The sequence below is a fragment of the Lingula anatina genome, chromosome 10 (genome assembly GCF_051362555.1).
Source record: "Lingula anatina isolate TDL-2025a chromosome 10, LinAna3.0, whole genome shotgun sequence".
NCBI classification, from domain to species: Eukaryota; Metazoa; Brachiopoda; class Lingulata; order Lingulida; family Lingulidae; genus Lingula; species Lingula anatina.
Genome location: NC_141776.1, coordinates 8,699,668 through 8,720,709, shown reverse-complemented (window position 1 = coordinate 8,720,709; position 21,042 = coordinate 8,699,668). Strand labels below are relative to the sequence as shown.

Here is a 21,042-nt window from a genome sequence, read left to right as displayed (position 1 = left end):
TTTTGACAAACCATAACTAACTATAGTCATTCTTTCTTCACATTTTATATCATTTATATTTTACTATATATAAACATAGAGACGAAAGCTTAAAATATCAACATTTTAAGGCTCATATAATACGTATTTTGTATTTCTTAATCTCCAAGATGTAAGCTCGATTGAATTAAATGATCTCTCACGGTGTAACCATAGATAAGAAGGTCATGAAATTGTCGGCACTGTTGTAGGAATATAAAAAGAGAGCAATGTTGGCGTTTTTGCATTATTTTCAGACTCAAAAGTTTCAATAACAAATGTGAAGGTGTTCAAATCCATTAATAGAAATATATACTGCCTCCAACGCGTTTTTCTCATTTACAACAGCATACTATAATAGCATACTATAATAATATTTTGATTCGGAATATATTTACGATTTTATTGCTATATATAGAGAGGTCCAACAAGACTGGTTTGCCAAAAAAGGGATTTCATGGCATGTCACAGCAGCAGTGATGATTGGTGATGGTGAAAATCATGATGTAAGAAACATTGAGGTCTCATTTATAAATATTAGATTTATAAATTCATAAACTTACTATTTGAACTTATTTGAATATTTATAACATTCTATTAGTTTCTACTAAGCAGGATCAACTTGGATTGATTTCTTTTTGGAGAGGTATTTGCTTCACCCTCCATTTTGCACAAGGAAAAATGTCATTTGAATCTTTTTTTTTCTGTGTATATATACACACATACATAATTACCTTTTCAGATACACTCACATATTGGACAACTGTGTAAAAAATTGGTTTATTGTCATTTCAATTTTGGAATCATCCCTCCGTGAATTACAGAAGAGAGTTCCTGCTGTCAGAGAGGTGTTCCTGAGATCTGATAACGCTGGGTGTTACCATAGTGCTCAACTGCTGCTGGCTATTCCTGAACTATCGTCCCATTTGGGGTTACAGATAAGGTGCTATGATTTCAGCGAGGCACAAGCTGGAAAAGCTGCCCCCAGATTCAGGTGTCTGGAAGCAGGCTGCATAGCATGAAGTCTTACCTAACTGAGGAAGAACTTACATCCCATACTGCTGCAGGTCAGCATCTTTTTGAACAGGTTGGCTATGACCTTGTAAGGTCCAAGTGGGCCCAAAGATTGGGCGAAGTGAAAACGAGCAGCACTGCTGAAAGTGTGCTAGCCCCAAGCACTTAAAAGCAAAGGGACAGAAGGGACCTCCCAGCTGGCTGGGCCCTTAAGGTTCCAAGAAGTGTGAGAAGATATACACAGGGAGTTCAGCAATTTCTACTGGCAGAATTCAACAGGGGTCTTGAAACTGGGAGAAAAGAACAACCAGCATATGTAGCAATACAAAGAAATTAAAAGTATCTATAGATACTGTCACTGGCAAGAAGCCGTTTTCAAGGGACGACTGGCTCACAACCCAGCAGGTCGCCAACTATTCTTCAAGACTTTTAGTTTTGTGTTTGAATATCTCTGGGGGAAGAACAATGATTGGCAAGACAATACCTTGTAAATATATAACTTAGTAAGGTAATAATAAGCATATGCAAGAGTAGCGTGCCTGCTTACTGAAAATCTGCTCCGAAAGCTGAGAAAACCTAAAATTAGGCATAAATCCCCAAAAATACGGTATTGGGAGATGTCATATGGCAAAAGTTAAAAGGGTCCCCAGGCAAGTATTTCGGCCCAATAAGGTCAAATTCTGTGAACCTTCACCTTACCGCACTTGTCTGGTGCTTAGGAAAACTGGCACTTAATCTCTAAATGTTACATTGTGTACCCTAACTGGCCCTTATAGCTTCAATTAAAATTGTAAAATACACAGTACTATATATAAATATCAGTCTTACAAATACATACTCTAGTTCATGATGGCATGCTCACGTCATTATCATAGCATCACGCACAATAAAATAATACATATTAAGAATCTTAAAGCTGTCAAGATGTTTCCAAGATCCTTAAGGAGAGGTAATTTTTTGGTCATATGAGGTTAAAACATCATCATTTAAATTATTTTTTACAGGTTTTCCATGTCAAACCACATGTAATGTCCAGAATTGTATATGATGGAAACATGACTTATTTTTCTAACTTAAAGGTTAGTTAGCCATATTCACTTTGAATAGGTAGCCGAATATGCTTTAAAGAAAAAACTTTCAATTTTAGCCATTGTACATAAATATTTCTTTTGACAAAAATACAATTTTTTTTCATTATGTCTTAAAGGTGATTTTACGGTCTCTTGGAATCTGTGTTATAAATCTAACCTCAAATAATATATGATGAAAATACTGAATATTATTTTTAAAATGTTTTTACAATGTTTCGGAAAAATGTTTTCAAAAAACCTTTTAAAAACGTTCTTAACACATTTCAAGAAAACATTTTCACTAAACCCTTTTAAAACGTTCTTGAAATGTTTCAAGAAAACATTTTTAAAAATGTTTTTTAAACGAGCCTGGGCATATCTCTGCCAGTTTTGGAGATATAAGGGCCTAAAAATTTGCAAAGTTCAGTTCATGGTGAAAAGTAGGTCAAAAGTCAATTTCAGGGTCACATTTAGATTGCCAATATGTGACTTCCTATTCAAGTTCAAGAGTAAAACTGGCACTTTTAAAAATGCATTAATATATATATGTTATAGATTTAAAAAAAGGTTACCTTCCCTATTTATGTTAAAAAGACCATCATAACTCTCAATACTTTTCTTTTAATTTTCATAGAGATATACATGTAAGTTTGGTGGCATTCAGTTAGTAATTGTTTCCTATCCCAAATTGCAATAAATAGATTAATTTGAATTAAATTTCGCTTGCTTCTATTTTTAATTTTTCTTTGTTTGTGATAAAAAAAGACCTCTGAGAATATGACATCATAGTGGGAGTTCGCATTAGATGAGGACACTACTCTGCCTTGGTACATGTAAGTGTTCAACCCTTATATGGGACTCTCTTAGATTTAAATTTTGGATTTGGGTTGTTTTTACTTATGTAGGCAGTTTATCTCTGCAATAATTGTAATTCTGCTATAAGATATGCTTGACATTAGGCAATTACAAATCTATATAAATTTTGAAGACATATTGTAATGACTTGGGGCTTATTTTTTCACATGTGTCTATAGTATTATGACAGAAAGGAGGGTAAATTCATGTATGTCAATTCCCTTGGAAAGACTGGCCAAGAAAAGGATATTATCACAAGAAACTGGAGGTAGTTGAATATTAAAACTGTCATGTAAAAAAATGATAATATATCATATTGTATCGTATTAATAATAGGTTTATAACAATTATGTTAATTTTATGTACAAAGTGCAGACAATTCAATATTATGATTAAGTTGAGAGGTATAATTTTTCTTGTAATGTAATTTCAGCAACTTTTCCAGAAGAAAAGAAATCAGGTGCCAGATTGTCACCATCAACCATGAAAAACAACTAGATGGCTACACTTGTGGACTATGGTGTATACATGTGAGTTATGTTACCTAGGAAGCACACATTGTAATATAAGGTCTAAACCTGTACACCTTTGAAGAGTCCCCAAGTGAAACATTTATAGGGCAATAAAAAATAATTTTATTACTTAGCTCCCCAGCAAGGATCTTGGCAATATTTAATATGACCAGACTATGTATATATGCACTGAGGAAAAATATAAAATGTGAATTTATTAATACATGTAATGAGCTATGGACAGAAGTCTATATCTATGGACAGCACGGACAGTAATCTGTAATGTATTGAACAACAAAATTAACTTTGTATACACATAATATTATATGTATATATACATTAAAATAATGTGTGAGGTTTTTCCTTTTACACTTAGTATATAAATAATCATTTTGTTATTATTATTTATTTTCATTCAGGCAGTAGAACACCTGTTGGAATATGGTTTGGACAAAACACCAAAGATCTGCCAGACAGACTTTTTAGAAGGCTTTAAGGCTCTCAGAGAGTTGTGCGATTTCTGGCAGACCAAAGGCTCCATTTCTGCAAATCAATGTCAAAGTTTGAAGAATGATTTATCAACAAGCCTGCATTACTTGAAGACACACAATAAAAATTGAACCTGAAGAGAGAAGACACGTGCCCTAACCACTGTATCACAGGGCTCCTCAGATGATTGATCTTAGATACTCAGTGTACTACAGTTTGGTAGTATTGTCTCTAATTTTGTCCTCTTGTTTTCATTTACAGGAAGGTATGAAATAAGCATCTTGACCATAACAGCTCCACCAGAAAACTTTATGTGCAGAAAAATTGATCCTACTTGGGTGAAAGAAATTAAAAAGGGATTAAAGACATCTCCAGTAAATCACACTGTCATCTTGCCATGTCTTTTGCTGAGCGATGAAGACTTTGATGAGGCAAAACTGCCAACTTACAAAATAGTTTCACTTGGAGGAAACCATCTTCGAGTGGCCTGCCAGCAGCTTCTTCAGGAGTGTAATGAAAACCATTTGGATTGTATCAGAACAATTCAGGTGGACTTATATCACAAATTATCCCTGCATCAAGCACTGCAGTTGGCAAACATTCATAATCTCAAAAATGAAGTGTCACAGGTAATGATAATTATTATAGAAAAATGATTTAAATTGTGCTCCCCTATTATTTCCAAGAAAGGAGGAATGGCAGTGTATTTATAGAAATGGTGGGAACTCAGAGGGCACGCAATAATATGCATATCTCACAATGTCAAAACATAATTTCCCTGGCAGTAGTAAAAATGTTGAATAAATAATTTATCTTGAAAAATTAAATATGAGAAATGTAACTGATCTGTATTAAACCTAAGCATTGCATACCCTTGCACTGTAAAGCACTCACTGATTCAGTGAGATTAAATGTCCCTGTTAAAATCTTTCAGACAACCTTGCAAGATCAGGTCAGGCATGTAAGAAAAAAAACTATATTCCATGACAAATACGCCAGAGGATCAAGAACCCCCTAGTGAGCCTGAAAATTTCAGGCGTGAATGTCTCATTGAACTAGCAATGGAAAACTTATTGACAATCAAGCATGCATTGCAAATTAAAGTAATCATTTTGATCAGGTGAAAAGAATTTTTTTTTAAAAGTGTCCTTATATCAACATAAACTTTACAGCATGCAAGAAGTATGAGTTTTCTGTTCAACATGGCCAGTTATCCAGCTGATAACTGGAGAAGATATTTTAGAAAGTGGAGACAGGTGTTATTGCTGCAGAGAAATCTTCACATCGTGCAAGATCCATAGGGAGAACAGTAAGTTGAGCAAGAAACTGTTGTTTATGGAAATAATAGATGATTAGTTCAAATTTAAAATTTATCTGAAGTGAACAAAAGTTTTGTTTGAAAATCCATACTTTACAATGGTAACTGTGCTTTACAATCTTAATTCAGAATACATTTTCTTTTAGAATAAATCATAGAATATTCAATACCAATGTTTATCTGATGAAAATTAAAAAGGAAAAAAGAATCAGAACAGTGTAAATTTTGCAATCCTGCTAGGGAAACTATTTTTCACATTTTTTTGGGATTGCCCACATGTACAAAATGTTGAGATGAGCATTATTTGCTCTGTAAAAGATAATTTAGGTGTAGTTATTAAGAGATCTCCTGAGATTTTTGTATTCAGGCTTGTGCAAGCCTATGATATAAAAGGTCTTTATTTACTTATTTTAATAATCAAAAAATTTGTTAGTATATATAGAATGATATCAGAAATCGCAACATGGAAGGAACTAGACATATGTTAAATACTACAGAAATATTTGTTTTCATTCTTTATATGTATACCAACAAAAAACATGTTAAAACAAAATGAGAAAATATTAATTGTATATTACAATTAAATGGACAAGCAACCATTTATGGATATACTTCTTTGAATTTTAACTGTAAGATTAACTTCTATTGCTATCTGGTCCGTGTATGGGGGGGGGGGGGGTTTTCCATTTCGTCAGAAAATGGAAAAACGGCCGTTTTTTTATAGAAATGGCCAAAATGTAATGGAAAACGAAACTCAGTTTTCGTTTTTTCCATTTAAAATGAAAAATGGCCAAACGAAAATTGCCCTTGGTTTTTTCATTTTTTCCAGAAAATGCAAAATAAAAGATTGACAGATCCCTGATGTGTTAGAAAATATAAATATCGACTGGTATCGTGTTTTCCAATGATGAAAAGGTGGAATAGATTACAAAATACCTTTTTTGCGCCATCTGTGCAGAAATCAGAGAATCGAGCTCATTTTTCCATTTTCAATTCAAATTGAAACTAGAGGATCAGAGAGGCGATACCGCCTCCGAATATTGTACCACCAGCTGGAGCAAGCGCATTCGTATAGACCCCCACATACACAAAATAAGGGACACAGCCACCAGTTTTGTGCTTGACAAGCTGTAAAAATGCAATCAACAAGAATTTTTAAACTTTTGCAAAAAAATATATATGGTACAATCAAATTTCAGTTCTTCGTAAGATAGGTCAAGGGTCAATTTCAAGGTCACAGTAAATTGCCAGTATATGACTTCCTATTCAAGTTCAAGAGTAACTATGGACCTATCTCTGCCAGTTTTGGAGATAAAAGGGAAGCAAAATTTGCAAAGTTCAGTTCATGGTGAAAAGTAGGTCAAAGGTTAATTTTAAGGTCACACTTAGATTGCCAGTATATGACTTCCTATTCAAGTTCAATAGTAACTATGGACCTATCTCTGCCAGTTTTGGAGATAAAAGGGAAGCAAAATTTGCAAAGTTCAGTTCATGGTGAAAAGTAGGTCAAAGGTCAATTTTAAGGTCACATATAGATTGCCAGTATATGACTTCCTATTCAAGTTCAATAGTAACTACGGACCTATCTCAGCCAGTTTTGGAGATAAAAGGAAAGCAAAATTTGCAAAGTTCAGTTCATGGTGAAAAGTAGGTCAAAGGTCAATTTTAAGGTCACATTTAGATTGCCAGTATATGACTTCCTATTCAAGTTCAATAGTAACTATGGACCTATCTCTGACAGTTTTGGAGATAAAAGGGAAGAAAAATTTGCAAAGTTCAGTTCATGGTGAAAAGTAGGTCAAAGGTCAATTTTAAGGTCACATATAGATTGCCAATATATGACTTCCTATTCAAGTTCAATAGTAACTATGGACCTATCTCTGCCAGTTTTGGAGATAAAAGGGAAGCAAAATTTGCAAAGTTCAGTTCATGGTGAAAAGTAGGTCAAAGGTTAATTTTAAGGTCACACTTAGATTGCCAGTATATGACTTCCTATTCAAGTTCAATAGTAACTATGGACCTATCTCTGCTTGTTTTGGAGATAAAAGAAAAGCAAAATTTGCAAAGTTCAGTTCATGGTGAAAAGTAGGTCAAAGGTCAATTTTAAGGTCACATATAGATTGCCAGTATATGACTTCCTATTCAAGTTCAAGAGTAACTATGGACCTTTCTCTGCCAGTTTTGGAGATAAAAGGGAAGCAAAATTTGCAAAGTTCAGTTCATGGTGAAAAGTAGGTCAAAGGTTAATTTCAAGGTCACATTTAGATTGCCAGTATATGACTTCCTATTCAAGTTCAATAGTAACTATGGACCTATCTCTGCCAGTTTTGGAGATAAAACGAAAGCAAAATTTGCAAAGTTCAGTTCATGGTGAAAAGTACGTCAAAGGTCAATTTTAAGGTCACATTTAGATTGCCAGTATATGACTTCCTATTCAAGTTCAATAGTAACTATGGACCTATCTCTGCCAGTTTTGGAGATAAAAGGGAAGAAAATTTTGCAAAGTTCAGTTCATGGTGAAAAGTAGGTCAAAGGTCAATTTTAAGGTCACATTTAGATTGCCAGTATATGACTTCCTATTCAAGTTCAATAGTAACTATGGACCTATCTCTGCCAGTTTTGGAGATAAAAGGGAAGAAAAATTTGCAAAGTTCAGTTCATGGTGAAAAGTAGGTCAAAGGTCAATTTTAAGGTCACATATAGATTGCCAGTATATGACTTCCTATTCAACTTCTATACTATAGACCTATCTCTGCCAGTTTTGGAGATATAAGGGACTAAATGTTATAATTTTGGAGTTACCATAATGTGCCTTAAATTTCGTACAGAAAAAATTAATTAAAATAAAGAAAATGTCACTTTGGTCAAAATTCTTGAAATAGGAGGTGCTCTGAAGTTTCAGAAGTTCAAATTTGATGAAATAATGTCATTTTTGAACACAAGTTATCTGCTTTGCCAAGCCTAATGTTTTATTTTTCCAGAGTTCAAAATTTATTATCCATTACCGTACTGCACATTTTGCTTTTACCACCAATATGTACTTTTTGATACAGCGTAACTCGAAAACCGTATGGAATACAAAAAAACCGAGACCACCTCCAGTGTTGGGCTTTACATGCTCTACAAAATGCAAAAAAGAATGGGTCTCTAGCATTAACGGTTCCCGAATTAGAGACAGTTTTCAGTTTCGGTATCTTATGGCCGCTACTCCCGTGAAAATGCATCGATTGACCCCAAATTCATGGAGATGAAAGATGACCTGAAGGGTAACACTTTCCAATAATATTATTGGTTAAGGGGTCGAGGTCTAAGTCTGTGTGGTGTCTGAATAACAGGGCAAAAAAATTTTTTTTCGTAAAAAATTTCATTTTTTTGAAAATTTTGGCCCGTTTGACCTTGAAGTAAAGGTCAAAGGTCAAATCCAAGGGTATATTTGAAATCTACACATATGACTTTTGGAAAGCCGTCTATAGAAATTTTTCCCATAACTCCTTCCGTAGGGTAGATAATTAGCATTTAATTTTGCCATTTTTAGACAAGGGTGCATTGCAATGAGTGCCACACCCAGACCCCAATACCGACAAAGCCCAAATTTTACGTGGAACGAGTTGAGATTATAGGTGACATAAATCCATGAGATGGGTATGGGGGGCCTTACCGTCTAGGAGGAGAAGCGGTAACGGTAGCCGTCCGGCGGAGCCGGCGGAACGATCCGGACGAGACCGAAACCATGTGTACCGCCAGCGCTAACGCTGGTGGTACAATAAAAACGAAGTCAGTTCATTTTTCTGATTTTCATTTTAGGGATGAAATGGAAAAACGGAAGTATAGGCAGAAAAATGGCTGCCATTGAAAGTTTTCTAAATATTATTAGAGATTTAGTTAAGAATTTCAAGACAAATGAGGAAAGTTCAAGCATTCTAAAGACACAATAGAGAGTCTTGAGAGGCGCATCTGTAAGGAGCATAAAGACAATATGTTCAAAGTACAACATTCGGAGGTCTTATGTAACACCAACTGAGGTCATGGCAAATGAAGTCGCAATAGCTATTGGAGAGATAAGTACATGTAGCTATCTGTAAACGATATTTGGGTGTGCACCCTTCTTTTTTGTTAGCCCAACCAAATGGTCTGTGGTCTGCGGTAGATATCCCAACATATTGCAATATCAATAAAACCCCATCCCAAACTGAAAAAGTAGACTGAAAATGGAGCTGCTGCTATAAAAGTACAGACAAATTCTATCATATAAAGCTTATAAAGATGTAATGAGCTGACATTAAGTTTCCCTTTAAGTCATAACAGAAACGGAGATACATAACTAGTGCTTGCATTTTTTTTGAGCCCATGAGAATTCCACGTCGATTCAAAAATTGCATCTGAAAAATTGCCACTGCCAATCTTGGCCAATCAGTCTCTTATATAGTGTTAATTCATATTTTAAGTTTATTTAAAACATGCTGTTTTGTAAATGATATAATATCGAAGAACATGTGCTTTATTTAAAGGTAGGAACTATATATGGGCATAAGATGATGACCCGCTATCTTCAGTCAAAGGGCATCAAAGCAGGGGAGACGCTAGTCGGGAAAGTCTTAAGAGAAGAAAACCCGAATCACCAATAGCGACAGGTTCATCTCATGATTAAAAATATTAAGAGTGATTCATACATACATATATATCAATAAAAGCAGTTACGCAAAATAAAGATTTCCAATTCATATAATGTACTATAGAGAAAAAATGTTATCATTCATTGGCAATGACTTGAAACTGCAATAAACATATAACATGAATAGCGTGATGTGCTCATTAGTTTTGTGATTCATATATCAGGTCTCAAAAAATCTAAACCCAATACCGTATCAGGTGGCTTATTTTAGACACAAAATGCATATAGACCAGAACGAAAAGCTGGTTATGTACTAGCGCAGGATGGCTTTAGTGGAAAAATCATGTCCCACGCAACAATGAACATCAAAAATAATTTAACGATTTATGAAGAAATTAACAAGTAGTGTGACGATGTATCCCATCTCACATATTTTAACCATACCCATTTTTTTTCATATTGTATGTATCTATTTCTTCTTTCTTCGTCTTTGGCGGGCGTTGATTGGATAATTCTCCCACATGATAAGAATCTTCATGTGATCCTAGTCGTCTGCCATGCCCTTTTTTACTCTCTCATTTGTAATTGACCAGAGCGGTCATACAAATACTGTAACTTCATTCTCTATTTCTACAGGTGAGCTAATTATTCTTTCAAATTCAATTGCCATGATGCATTATTTATTTAGTTATATTATTAAATGGTGTATTTATTTGATCAGTTATTTTGTTTAAACTAAGTGTTTTATTCATTGTAACATGTAGACTCTCTCTTTTGTAATTGACCAGAGCAGTCGTGCATATACTGTAACTTCATTCTCCATTTCTACAGGTGAAATAAATAACCTTAAATCTATTACATAGTTGTGTGTTTTTAAACTAAAAAAAAAAATGTGTTAGTAGTGTTATATATTAAAGGTAAGATAATAACTCACTCTTATCACTTCCTGTTACAAATGTCACAATATTGTATTTCACAAATTGATCACGACACTTTTGTCCTTTAAATTCTTAAACAGCATAACTGGATTCAAAATTACCCTTTAAAATGCTCAAATGCCCAAGACTCTTCACACAAGAAGTGTGTGTAAATATATAGTAATTAGTATATATCATATAGACTTATCAAGAAACTTTTAAAATATTTCACTTCATTAAAATATCAAATTTGAATATTATCTTTTGTCATGTGTGCTAATGTGAGTGTGTGCAACGGCTTTCTTAGTTACAAGTGCATCACTTTCAAAGTGAAAAGACACATAAATAAATAAATAAATAAAATAAATAAATAAATGTGGAAAAACATGGTGTTGTTTTTATTGCCATAAAAGAAAAGTTTGGAGCTTTTGAAACCTTAGTTTTATATCAATTTCACATCTGAGAGATTATACTTGCGTGTAGATGTAATCAATCTGTAGATTTCAGCTTTGGTTTGAATGGCATGTTTGGATGGGGCCTTAAAGATAATGGCATGCAATACACTGACAGATAAAGATATGTTAAACTGTCAAGAACTTCATAGTTGTTTGAAGGTTTTGATTTTTTTTTTGTTTAGTTTTCATAAAGTATGTCATGTAACTCAGACATATAAAATACTTCACTGAAAGAAATTACTGTTTTTAACTTTTTAAATATAGCTTGTGTTTTTTGAAATCAGTCTTTATACTTACAGCAGCAGACAATTAGCCCATAAAACTAAATATGTGTGCTCAAAAAACAATGAAAAATTACAGATTAAGTAAAACCTGCCCAAAGCTGGGGCATTATAGAGTCATGAACAGTCATTAAATATATTATCGCCCTCCACAGATATTATCATTGCTATATTGCACTATATACCATTCATACTTACGGACTTTGAACCATGAAACCTCAGGCAATTGAACCTTTTGAACCATTGGAACTTAGCATCACCAAACTATCAGACCAATGAACCTTCTGACTATTGAACCTTTTGAACCATTGGATCTTGGCATCATCAAACTATCAGACCAATGAACCTTCTGACTATTGAACCTTTTGAACCATTGGAACTTAGCATTACCGAACTACATATCAGACCAATGAACCTTCTAACTACTGAACCTTTTGAACCATTGGATCTTGGCATCACCAAACTACCTATCAGACCAATGAACCTTCTGACTCTGTCATGCACTTGACAAATCATTTAACAATTAACTTATAATAATTTCATAAATTCACAAAATGACAATATATTTACCTCTGCCAAGGAGGTTATGTTTTCACCCTTGTTTGTCTGTCATCAACATAACTCAAAAAGTTGTGAACCAATTTTGATGAAATTTTCAGGAACTGTCAGAAGTGGGCCAAGGAACAGATGATTAGTTTTTGGTGGTAATCTGGATCAATAATCAATCAATAATCAATAATTATCAAAAATTGCTGCCTTGGCAGAGCTCTGCGCTCTTGGAGTGCTTTCCTAGTTAGTAATTAAAATAAATATCAGAATCAGAAACAAACACAGACAAAAATACACAAACATATCTACATTGCTACTTCAATTTGAAATACTCAGGACATATTATAGCATCAAATCCAAACTGCTTAAGATATCAAACAATATCATTAAATAATCCAATCATGCTGATTTTCTAGAGGAATTAACATTAAAACAAAAATACAGTTTATCAGTTAAAGGGTAAACAATAGATGTGTCACAAAGTGCTGACTATGGCAATGACACTGGACAGACACAGTGATCAGAATATAGACAGACTGAAAGTGTCTGTATATAATAAAAATGCCATAAAACTTGCAATTGCAACTTAATGACCTCACCATAACAGAGATCATTTATAACACATCATATCTGCACTGAAATATATGTATTCACATTAAAACATTTTCAATGACATCTTTTTCTGTTCAATGATGGCTTATTGCTATATATGCTACCTCTTTTAGTACTGTAACAATTTCCATGCACATGGGGAAATTATTATAACACATCACAACTGAGCTGAAATAGCAATTCACTTTTCAACATTCCCATTGTGTCTATTTGTCTTCAGTGATAGAGTATTGTCTAACACAATCTCCTTGCTTTATATACCCTGCCTCTATAGTTTCCATGCATATGGGGGAAATGGATTCTTTGTGTTACCTGGAACCCACATTTGTTGTGCAATTGTACTGTTCCATATAACTGGCTCCACAGGATCTGCATGTCATCTTTAAAAGTCTTGTTCTGGGTGGTTCTGGCAGCACTCTCTCTCAGTCAGTATAAAATTGACCTCTTGGTCTGCCAGCAGCTCTTTACACAATTCCAGAAGTGTTTTTGCTAAAAACATAAATGAAATGAAAGTAACTGTTTGCAATGCAACTGGATCACCTCGATAATATAGTGCAAACTATTATTAGGAACCATCTAATGATACATTATTCATATATAGGATGCTTTTGTAAGATGCACAAGATCATTTTCACATCACAGTACTTGATATTTATATCTTGATACTGCTCGTATGTAATGGTGATCAAATTAAAATATAATTATTCATTTTATGTTTTGTGTGTACAAGATGAATTGCTTCAAATTCTTAACAAATGATTGGTGTGATTAATAAAGCACTTGATGAATATAAAAATTAAATTTACATTACAATTAAAGCAGTGACACATTAACTTTATTCATAATAATCCATGCTTTCCATATTGAAATAATCATTTTACCCCCCCCCCCCCCACAAAAAAAATGTAACAATTGGTGTTTGTGTCTCTACACAAATGAAAGAGGGGAAACAAATTACCGATCTTCCTTCGCATAAAAAAAAACATACATTTTATCTGCTATCGTCAAGAGGCCCAGTCACAATGGCTGTCCTGTCTCTGGCTGTTCATTCATCCTAAAACTTGCCACATCCTTTGTCTTGCAGTGAGATGAAGATGTTCCTGTTGCTGTATTTTTATGTCTGCTTCATATAAAATACATCCCCCCATGTTCAGCCAGGTAAAGTCAGTTCACCTAGAAGGAACCATGCTGTATGGAGACTGGAGCTTGAAAAAAAGAGACATGACAATGTATAAGTGAAGGAACACAAATTATCTAATACAAAGAAAAGACAAAAACCTGACAGTCCACCAGAGCCAGTTGGGAAAATATTAAAGCTATGGTAAACTGCCAAGTGCCCATCTTATATGGTAGACAACAATGTTGTGGTGATTGCACTGTGATAAGTTAAAAATGACCTTGCCTTTTGGAGGCTGCTGGACACAATTGTGACTGCCGAGACCAGCACATTCTCAAATTGAACACAGATAAATAAACAGAACTCTGCCAAATCTGTTGGAATCATTGTGAAATTTGCACACAAAATGCTTAACACCTGTAAAAATCTGGGATAATTATATCAGTTGGCTGTGACTAATAAAAGAGATATATATATATATATATATATATATATAGAGAGAGAGAGAGAGAGAGAGAGAGAGAGAGAGAGAGAGAGAGAGAGAGAGAGAGAGAGAGAGAGAGAGAGAGAGAGAAATGCACACAAACAAAATTTTAAAACATGTATTCATTTTGTATATGTTTTGTGCATATAAGTTTAATTGTTTAAACTAAATAAATGCATTGGTAACAAATGTGAGGTGTGGATCAAAAATGACATTAATTACTAGATACCTACAATGCACACTACAATTTTAAGTTGGTTCCTTTTAAATAAACAAGTGTGGACTATTATAACAACCCATGCTTTTTAAGTAACATTAAAATCAATTAAATCTAAAAAATGTGTTAATTGGTGTTTTTGTCCCTATAGAGGTAAGAGAAGACCAATTATACCCACTGCTACTTGAAAAACAAAATCAACTGTTCATTTTGTGTACTACCTGCAAGAAGTCCAGTTCCCTGTTTACCATGGCTGTCCTGTCTCTGGCTCTTCACAACCCATTCATCCTGAAACTTGCTGTCTTGCACAACTGTGTGACATGAAGGGATATTCCTGCAACTGTTATTTCCTGTCTATTTTATATTAACAATACATGTCCCCCATGTCCAGCCAGGTAAAGTCTGTTCACCTAGAAGACACCATGCTGTATGGAGACTGGAGCTGGAAAAAGAGACAAAAGATTATATGAATGAAGTGACATAAATTATCTTAATAAAAAGACAGAACCCTGACAGTCCACAAGAGCCAGCAGAACATTTAACCTACAATATACTGCCTAATGTCCACCTTATATGACAGACATCACAGTTATGGTGACTGAACAGAGACAAGTTTAAAATGTCTTTTGGGGGCTGCTGGGCACAATTGTGACAGGAACAACTGTCACAATCTTTAACTGATCAAAGTTAAATAAACAGAACTCTGCCAAATCTTCTGGGATTTCTGAGAAACCTGCACACAAATTGCCTATAAACAATGGCTGTAATAATCTGGGATAAGTATATCAGTTGAATGTGCCTTGTAAAAGTACATTTTGTGAGGAGTAACATTAGAGAAGTGAAAAAATTTATTAAATTTAAAGGAAGCACAAAATATGATAAATGGTTTGTTGATCTACACAGGAAGGATAGAAGACAAATTACCTATTGTAACACAACTTGTACAACAAAACCAAACAATAATTTTGAGCACTACCTGCAAGGTGGTGTTTTTGGCATGGTGATGGGTGAGGGTGGGTTATGACCACTGCTCCACCTTTGGTCAATTACATATCATGTGTTATGACCAGGTGCCGTGGGTCTCACTCGCCATGTGCTTCTTTCATACTTGTTTCCATTACCACGTCATCCACCAGGTGGGGGCCCAAGTCAAGACGTGACTATTCAGCAGCCATGTATTGGATAGAACATTCCTCCCAACCTTAATTTTTTTCTACAAAATATAAAATTAAAAATTAAAAAACAGTCTTTGTCAATCATTATCCTTGAATATTCTGAATTCTAGTGAATTTTCAGTTTTCATATTGCATAAAGTCACATCTTGAGTGCTGTATGCTATGCAATCTGTTCTTAATGGTAAATGTCAATTAATTTTTTTTGAATTAGTGGGTTTCTTCACCAGGTGTGGGTATCTTCCTTTAGGTTTGACTCTATCTCCATCTGAGATTTTTGCCACTTTGAATTCATTTCTCATATTGTCAACTTCTTTGTTTCGGTCTTCTTTCTGACTCACCTCTTGGATTGAAGTTTCCAAGTCCCAATTTCTTTGTATGGCTTTGGTTACAATCTGCTTGTCATCCATAGTCTGAATTATTCTTTCTAAAATACGAGTATCTGCACTCTCACCAAAATCATTATGTTCAGCTTTTTCTCTCAACCTGGCAGTGAATGAAGATATGGTTTCTCCTGAGAGCCTTGTTTTTTATTGAATACATAAACACTATGCATTTTATTTTGTTTTGGTTTGTAGTGAAGGTTCAGGTTTCCTATCTCCTTCTTCACTTTCAATTACTGGAGGATCTGGCAAGTATTTTATTTTGTTTCTAATCTCTTTTCCCCTGCAGTGCCTAAGGCAAGTTACCTTGTCTGCTTCTTGCACTTTTTGCAACTGCATTTCTTCTTGGAATTCCTCCAGCCATGTTTCCCATGCTGGCCCTGTATTTAGTCTATTTTCCAGTGGATTGAAAGGTGTTACATGCAGAACAATTCCTGCTATGTGGATATATAGAACAGGTGGTTCTCCCTGTGCCATGTTAATATTTCTTACTTATCCTTGTCACCAATGTGCTTCTTTCATACTCGTTCCCATTACCATCTCATCCACCAGGTGGTGGCCTCGGTCAAGACGCGACTAATCGGCAGCCATGTATTAGATATAACATCATCCCAAACTGACCACATCAAGCAGGCCACTACAGAGACACATGTTACTGTACACCAACTGTCAAACTGTTTGTGTGAGCTGAAAAAATAGAGAAACATTCATTATAAACATTCAACAGACCTGTAGCCAGCAATTTCAAAAGTTTTTTTTTCCCTAAAAAAAGTGGAGCTTTTACCATGAAACCTTTGTGTACCTAAATAAAAATTTCCCCAGAGGGAACCTTTTCCCCAGCAAAAAGGACGGTTCCTTCACACTCCCGTCATGTCTAAAAGTTCTGGCATTGGTCCTGGGCAAAGTCAAACATGGCAGCTTCCTCGTATTCAGCTATTTGTACTTTCAAAAAATTGCTCATATGCATCTGATGGTTTGCCATGACTTCATGTAAAAAAAATCAAACTTAAAATAACCAATGACATCAGTGTCATTGAAAAAATTGCTGGGATAGTCACTGAAAGTATGTGTTGTGCAAAACGGGCACCTCAAAACTGGTCATGACCGGCTGTGTGTACACACATGGATGTCTTAGATCACCTATATACATGTATTGAAAAAAAAAAGGGTTCATTTGGGTTGTATGTTGAGTAACAATGAATGAAAAACAGAAACAATCATTCTTACCAATTTAGCTTGGCATTCTATACCAAATTTTGAAGGACATTTGTTGTAATTTTACATCTTTAGCAGTCCAGCATGTCTCAACATGAGACACAACAGTATATTTGAGAATGGTGAAGGCTAATTGCAATACTGTATTGTGTTGCTATACATGGCTACGTAATGTACGAGTTCCTAACATGCAAAGCCATTACTGCACTCGGTTGGAGGACTATGGCTTAATAGATAGTTATAAAGATACGAAGGACGAAGTGAACACTGCAAAAAATCCACACAAATAACTTTTATAGTAGCTCTAAGACAAGTACATCACAGAAACCCTATTGCTACTTAATCAACTCTGCTAGTACTTATTAGGTTTTACCTCATATGTTTCCAGGAATCCAGATCTACTGAATAACACTTATAACACTAGGATCACCAGATCCCTTTGTCTACCCTCTACCTCTTGTCTCTGCAGCTCCTTCCTACCCCTCTCTCTCTCTCTCTCTCTCTCTCTCTTGAAAACCCTGCCCAACTGTCGCTTTCAATCCCAAGACTTCCGGTACCAGATCACTACAACAAAGTACTCACCCTTCTGTCATCAAGAATGTCTTTTCATGTATTAAAAAGGATGCTGGAATCGTGGGATGTCCTACTGCTTCAGATAAAACTATTATGGTAACTCGTAAATATATCTTGTCCTAGGTATAACGTTATTTCATAACGTGTAAAATGTTCCCGCTCTGCCGTACTAAACCCGACTAAGTAGGTCAAAGAAAACCCGCAGTGAAAACTGGGTCACATTTTGGTACATCCGGTCACGTGAAGCACGCCGTTGTTCCAAGTTATTATATCTTTTAATTTTTTTCGTTTGGATATGATATTTTTTATTATTGATTGATAATATAATCATTACCTGAAAGGTTATTTTAAATTCTGTCTTTTTTTATTGTTATTATTATATATTTTCTTTTTGCTTCGACTTTGCACTGCTAACACAACACTCAATTATTTTAAGTTATGAGCAAATGGAGCATTATAAGGACCTTCACAGTTAGAGTAATTACCTTTAAAAATATACTAAACATACTTGAAAATAATCATTTTTGCCTATATTTCGGATTCCTGCAAAGCTACTAGTACCTGTACTTTACTTTTATAGACTGCTCTGGGAGGCTAATATGAGATATGCGCGTTTATTTTTTCAAAAGGTCTACATTTTTCTTCAATTCCAAGTAGGCCTATAGTTTCACAATGCCTGGTAACGAAGGCTTTGCAAATGGCTTCACAAGAGAAAAGCAGCTTTGTCGTGTTTCGTGTAAACCATCTGACTGTGCCCTGTCAACATATCGTCTATATAGTTAATCATAAGGGACCGCTGGGAAGGGGGGGGGGGGGGGGGGGGTAGTGATCACAGTTCACGGCCGCGGAAAATAAAAATCATCAAATCACAAATAAGATAAATTAGATTAAAACTTTATTTATATCTCATTGAAAATGCGAGTCCAACAAGCTGAAAATAACTATCGGCGAGTATAATGACTTCGTTTCACTGAGGACGAGGGATAAAAACCAGCAATGTTCTCGATTCACGGGAATGGGGCGCTTCACTGATGACGCTTATTAATAACATAGAAAGTTGCGAACATCTTGGGAAATGATAAGTGGCTTTCACGGGAAAGGAAAATACCCAATGGGGCCTTCAGTCATTGTCTTAACTAAAATGAAGTTTTTATTAATGACTTAAACATTTCAAAAGCATCAAACAACTAAAATTTTAATTAAAATGATCTGCAGCAAAATACACCATGGACGTTTTCTCAGCTTTTAAAAGCCGGGCGACACCGCGAAAGTAGCTTCAAGTTATTAATTGCGTTATTTAAATATCTTAACATTCTAAACATTTTCTGATCATGAGACGTTGGACATTATACTTGCTTTCTAACAAGTTCTTAATTTTTTACTTTATTGAAAATAATCTTATGGGCGAATTTGAGATGGTATTGCGAGCAACAGTAACGAAGGTTTAAAATTGAGTCCGCATTTCGTGTTTTAAATATGATAAGCACAAGTGATGATCTAACTTATGCAACAATTTTCGTGTGGACTATCGAAAGACTAAGAAAGAGGGAGAGAGACAAAATGATATATTATCAATAATCTACACAAAGTACCTCCGTGTTGGGAGTTCGACCCCCTTCAGGACTCAGATGATAGTTGTCGTCAATACTGCTTTTACATAACGTAACAAATGCAATCGTCCTTTGCGCTCATATCATAAACAGGAATCTTTCTTTTAAAAATTATTAAAAACATCCTTACATTTTAGTCATATCTGTGAATATCTAGTGAAAAATCCATCTGTGATTCTGGTAGAGTGTACTCTCTCTCTCTCTCTCTCTCTCTCTTTCTCTCTCTCTCTCCGGCTGTCTCTCTCCCTCTCTCTCCCCGTCTCTCTCTCTCTCTCCCTCTCTCTCTCCCCGTCTCTCTCTCTCTCTCTCTCTCTCTCTCTCTCTCCGGCTGTCTCTCTCTCTCTCTCTCTCTCTCTCTCTCTCTCTCCGGTTGTCTCTGGCCGAATTCAACCAGTTCATTCTTAATTGGACCAGAATCAGATAATAGACCTCTTTTGTGATAATTGACTGTTATGACTGATAAATAAAACTGCATTTTTTCATTCGACCGCATCTTCCGTATCTTTACGAAAAAATATATAATCAAAACGCATCTGTAAAGATTAACTCCGAAAGATTAAAAAATGCCCGAGGTTTTGGCTTGTGAACCTTCTTCAGGTACCAAAACAAGAATAAACAAGCAATTAAACTACTGGTATACAATGTAAGTGACGTATGATGCATGGAAAAGGGACGAAGTTGGAAGTGAGTGATAAACGTTGACGTCTTAAAGATTACGTAGGCCTAACAATAAAACAAGAAGAATATTGAGATATTTATTGTCTCTATAAAGTCCTTTTTTAAAGTGTCTAATATTTTTATGAGCTTCTTTTCGACAATCCGTCTTTGTCTTGTGGCGCGTGTGTCCCTTTTAAAATGGGGCCGTAGCGATAGTCCAAAGGTTCAATAGTCCGAAGGTTCATTGGTCCGAATGTTCACTATAGAACCTTCGGACCAATGAACCTTCGGACTATCGAGACGCCCCCTTTAAAATGGTGACTGTTTGTACTGTGGTGGTTTTTGATGCGAGCTTTAAGGGCGCAAAACAGCTTTTTTCTATCGTTTTCATTTTTAATTACTATTATTTCTATTACTGTACATAGCTATCAATTATCTGCGCTTTAAGCTTGTAGTTTTGATTACAGATACACGCAAGGCAAGCAAGAATTCTCTGGCAGTGAATCGTGAACTGCTGCACATGAATCAATAAGACATCAAACAACTTTCATTGAAAATAAACTGAAATTAAAGCTGGGGATTCTTTCATCTAGTATCATTTCGAATGTACGTTAAATCTCGGCACGTACATCTTCATCACCATCATCATACTTCAGTCGCAGTCCGAAGCGCGAAGTTCATACAGTGCATACATATCAAAACCGTAAGTAGGAGTCCTTACGTAGGAAACATCGCGCTAGAGAACGAGTTCTTGTTGGCGGTATTGTCACTAATTTAGAGAGTCATGAACAAATCTGGATGAACCTATCTATAACAAAGCAATTATAACCTAAAAATAAAAAAATAACTTTTTAGAATTAATACAACAAAAATTTATGAAAAGAATGAAGGCAAAATAATTCTAAATTAAAA

At 35.0% G+C, this 21,042-nt stretch overlaps 1 protein-coding gene and 1 long non-coding RNA gene across 5 annotated transcripts; one reads left to right on the top strand and one right to left on the bottom strand.

Annotated features, from left to right (window-relative positions):
- Positions 1-3,827: 3,827 nt before the first annotated feature.
- LOC106177702 (uncharacterized) lies at positions 3,828-5,943 on the top strand. The gene is made up of 2 exons (XM_013560548.2): positions 3,828-4,587; positions 4,893-5,943. Exons 1-2 carry the CDS (start codon positions 4,270-4,272, stop codon positions 4,974-4,976), a joined length of 402 nt encoding a protein of 133 aa, XP_013416002.2. The 5' UTR covers positions 3,828-4,269; the 3' UTR covers positions 4,977-5,943.
- Positions 5,944-11,176: 5,233 nt separating this feature from the next.
- On the bottom strand, positions 11,177-18,061 carry LOC106177699 (uncharacterized). 4 transcript variants are annotated; one of them, XR_015331449.1, is made up of 7 exons: positions 17,873-18,061; positions 16,034-16,762; positions 15,497-15,733; positions 14,742-14,962; positions 13,691-13,907; positions 11,973-13,191; positions 11,177-11,838 (listed from the first exon to the last, which is right to left on the bottom strand). It is a non-coding gene; the product is annotated as an uncharacterized LOC106177699 (long non-coding RNA). The 4 variants fall into 4 exon arrangements; XR_015331450.1 differs by lacking the exon at positions 17,873-18,061 and adding an exon at positions 17,664-17,816 and having other exon boundaries at positions 15,497-16,762; XR_015331451.1 differs by lacking the exons at positions 15,497-15,733; positions 16,034-16,762.
- Positions 18,062-21,042: the final 2,981 nt, after the last annotated feature.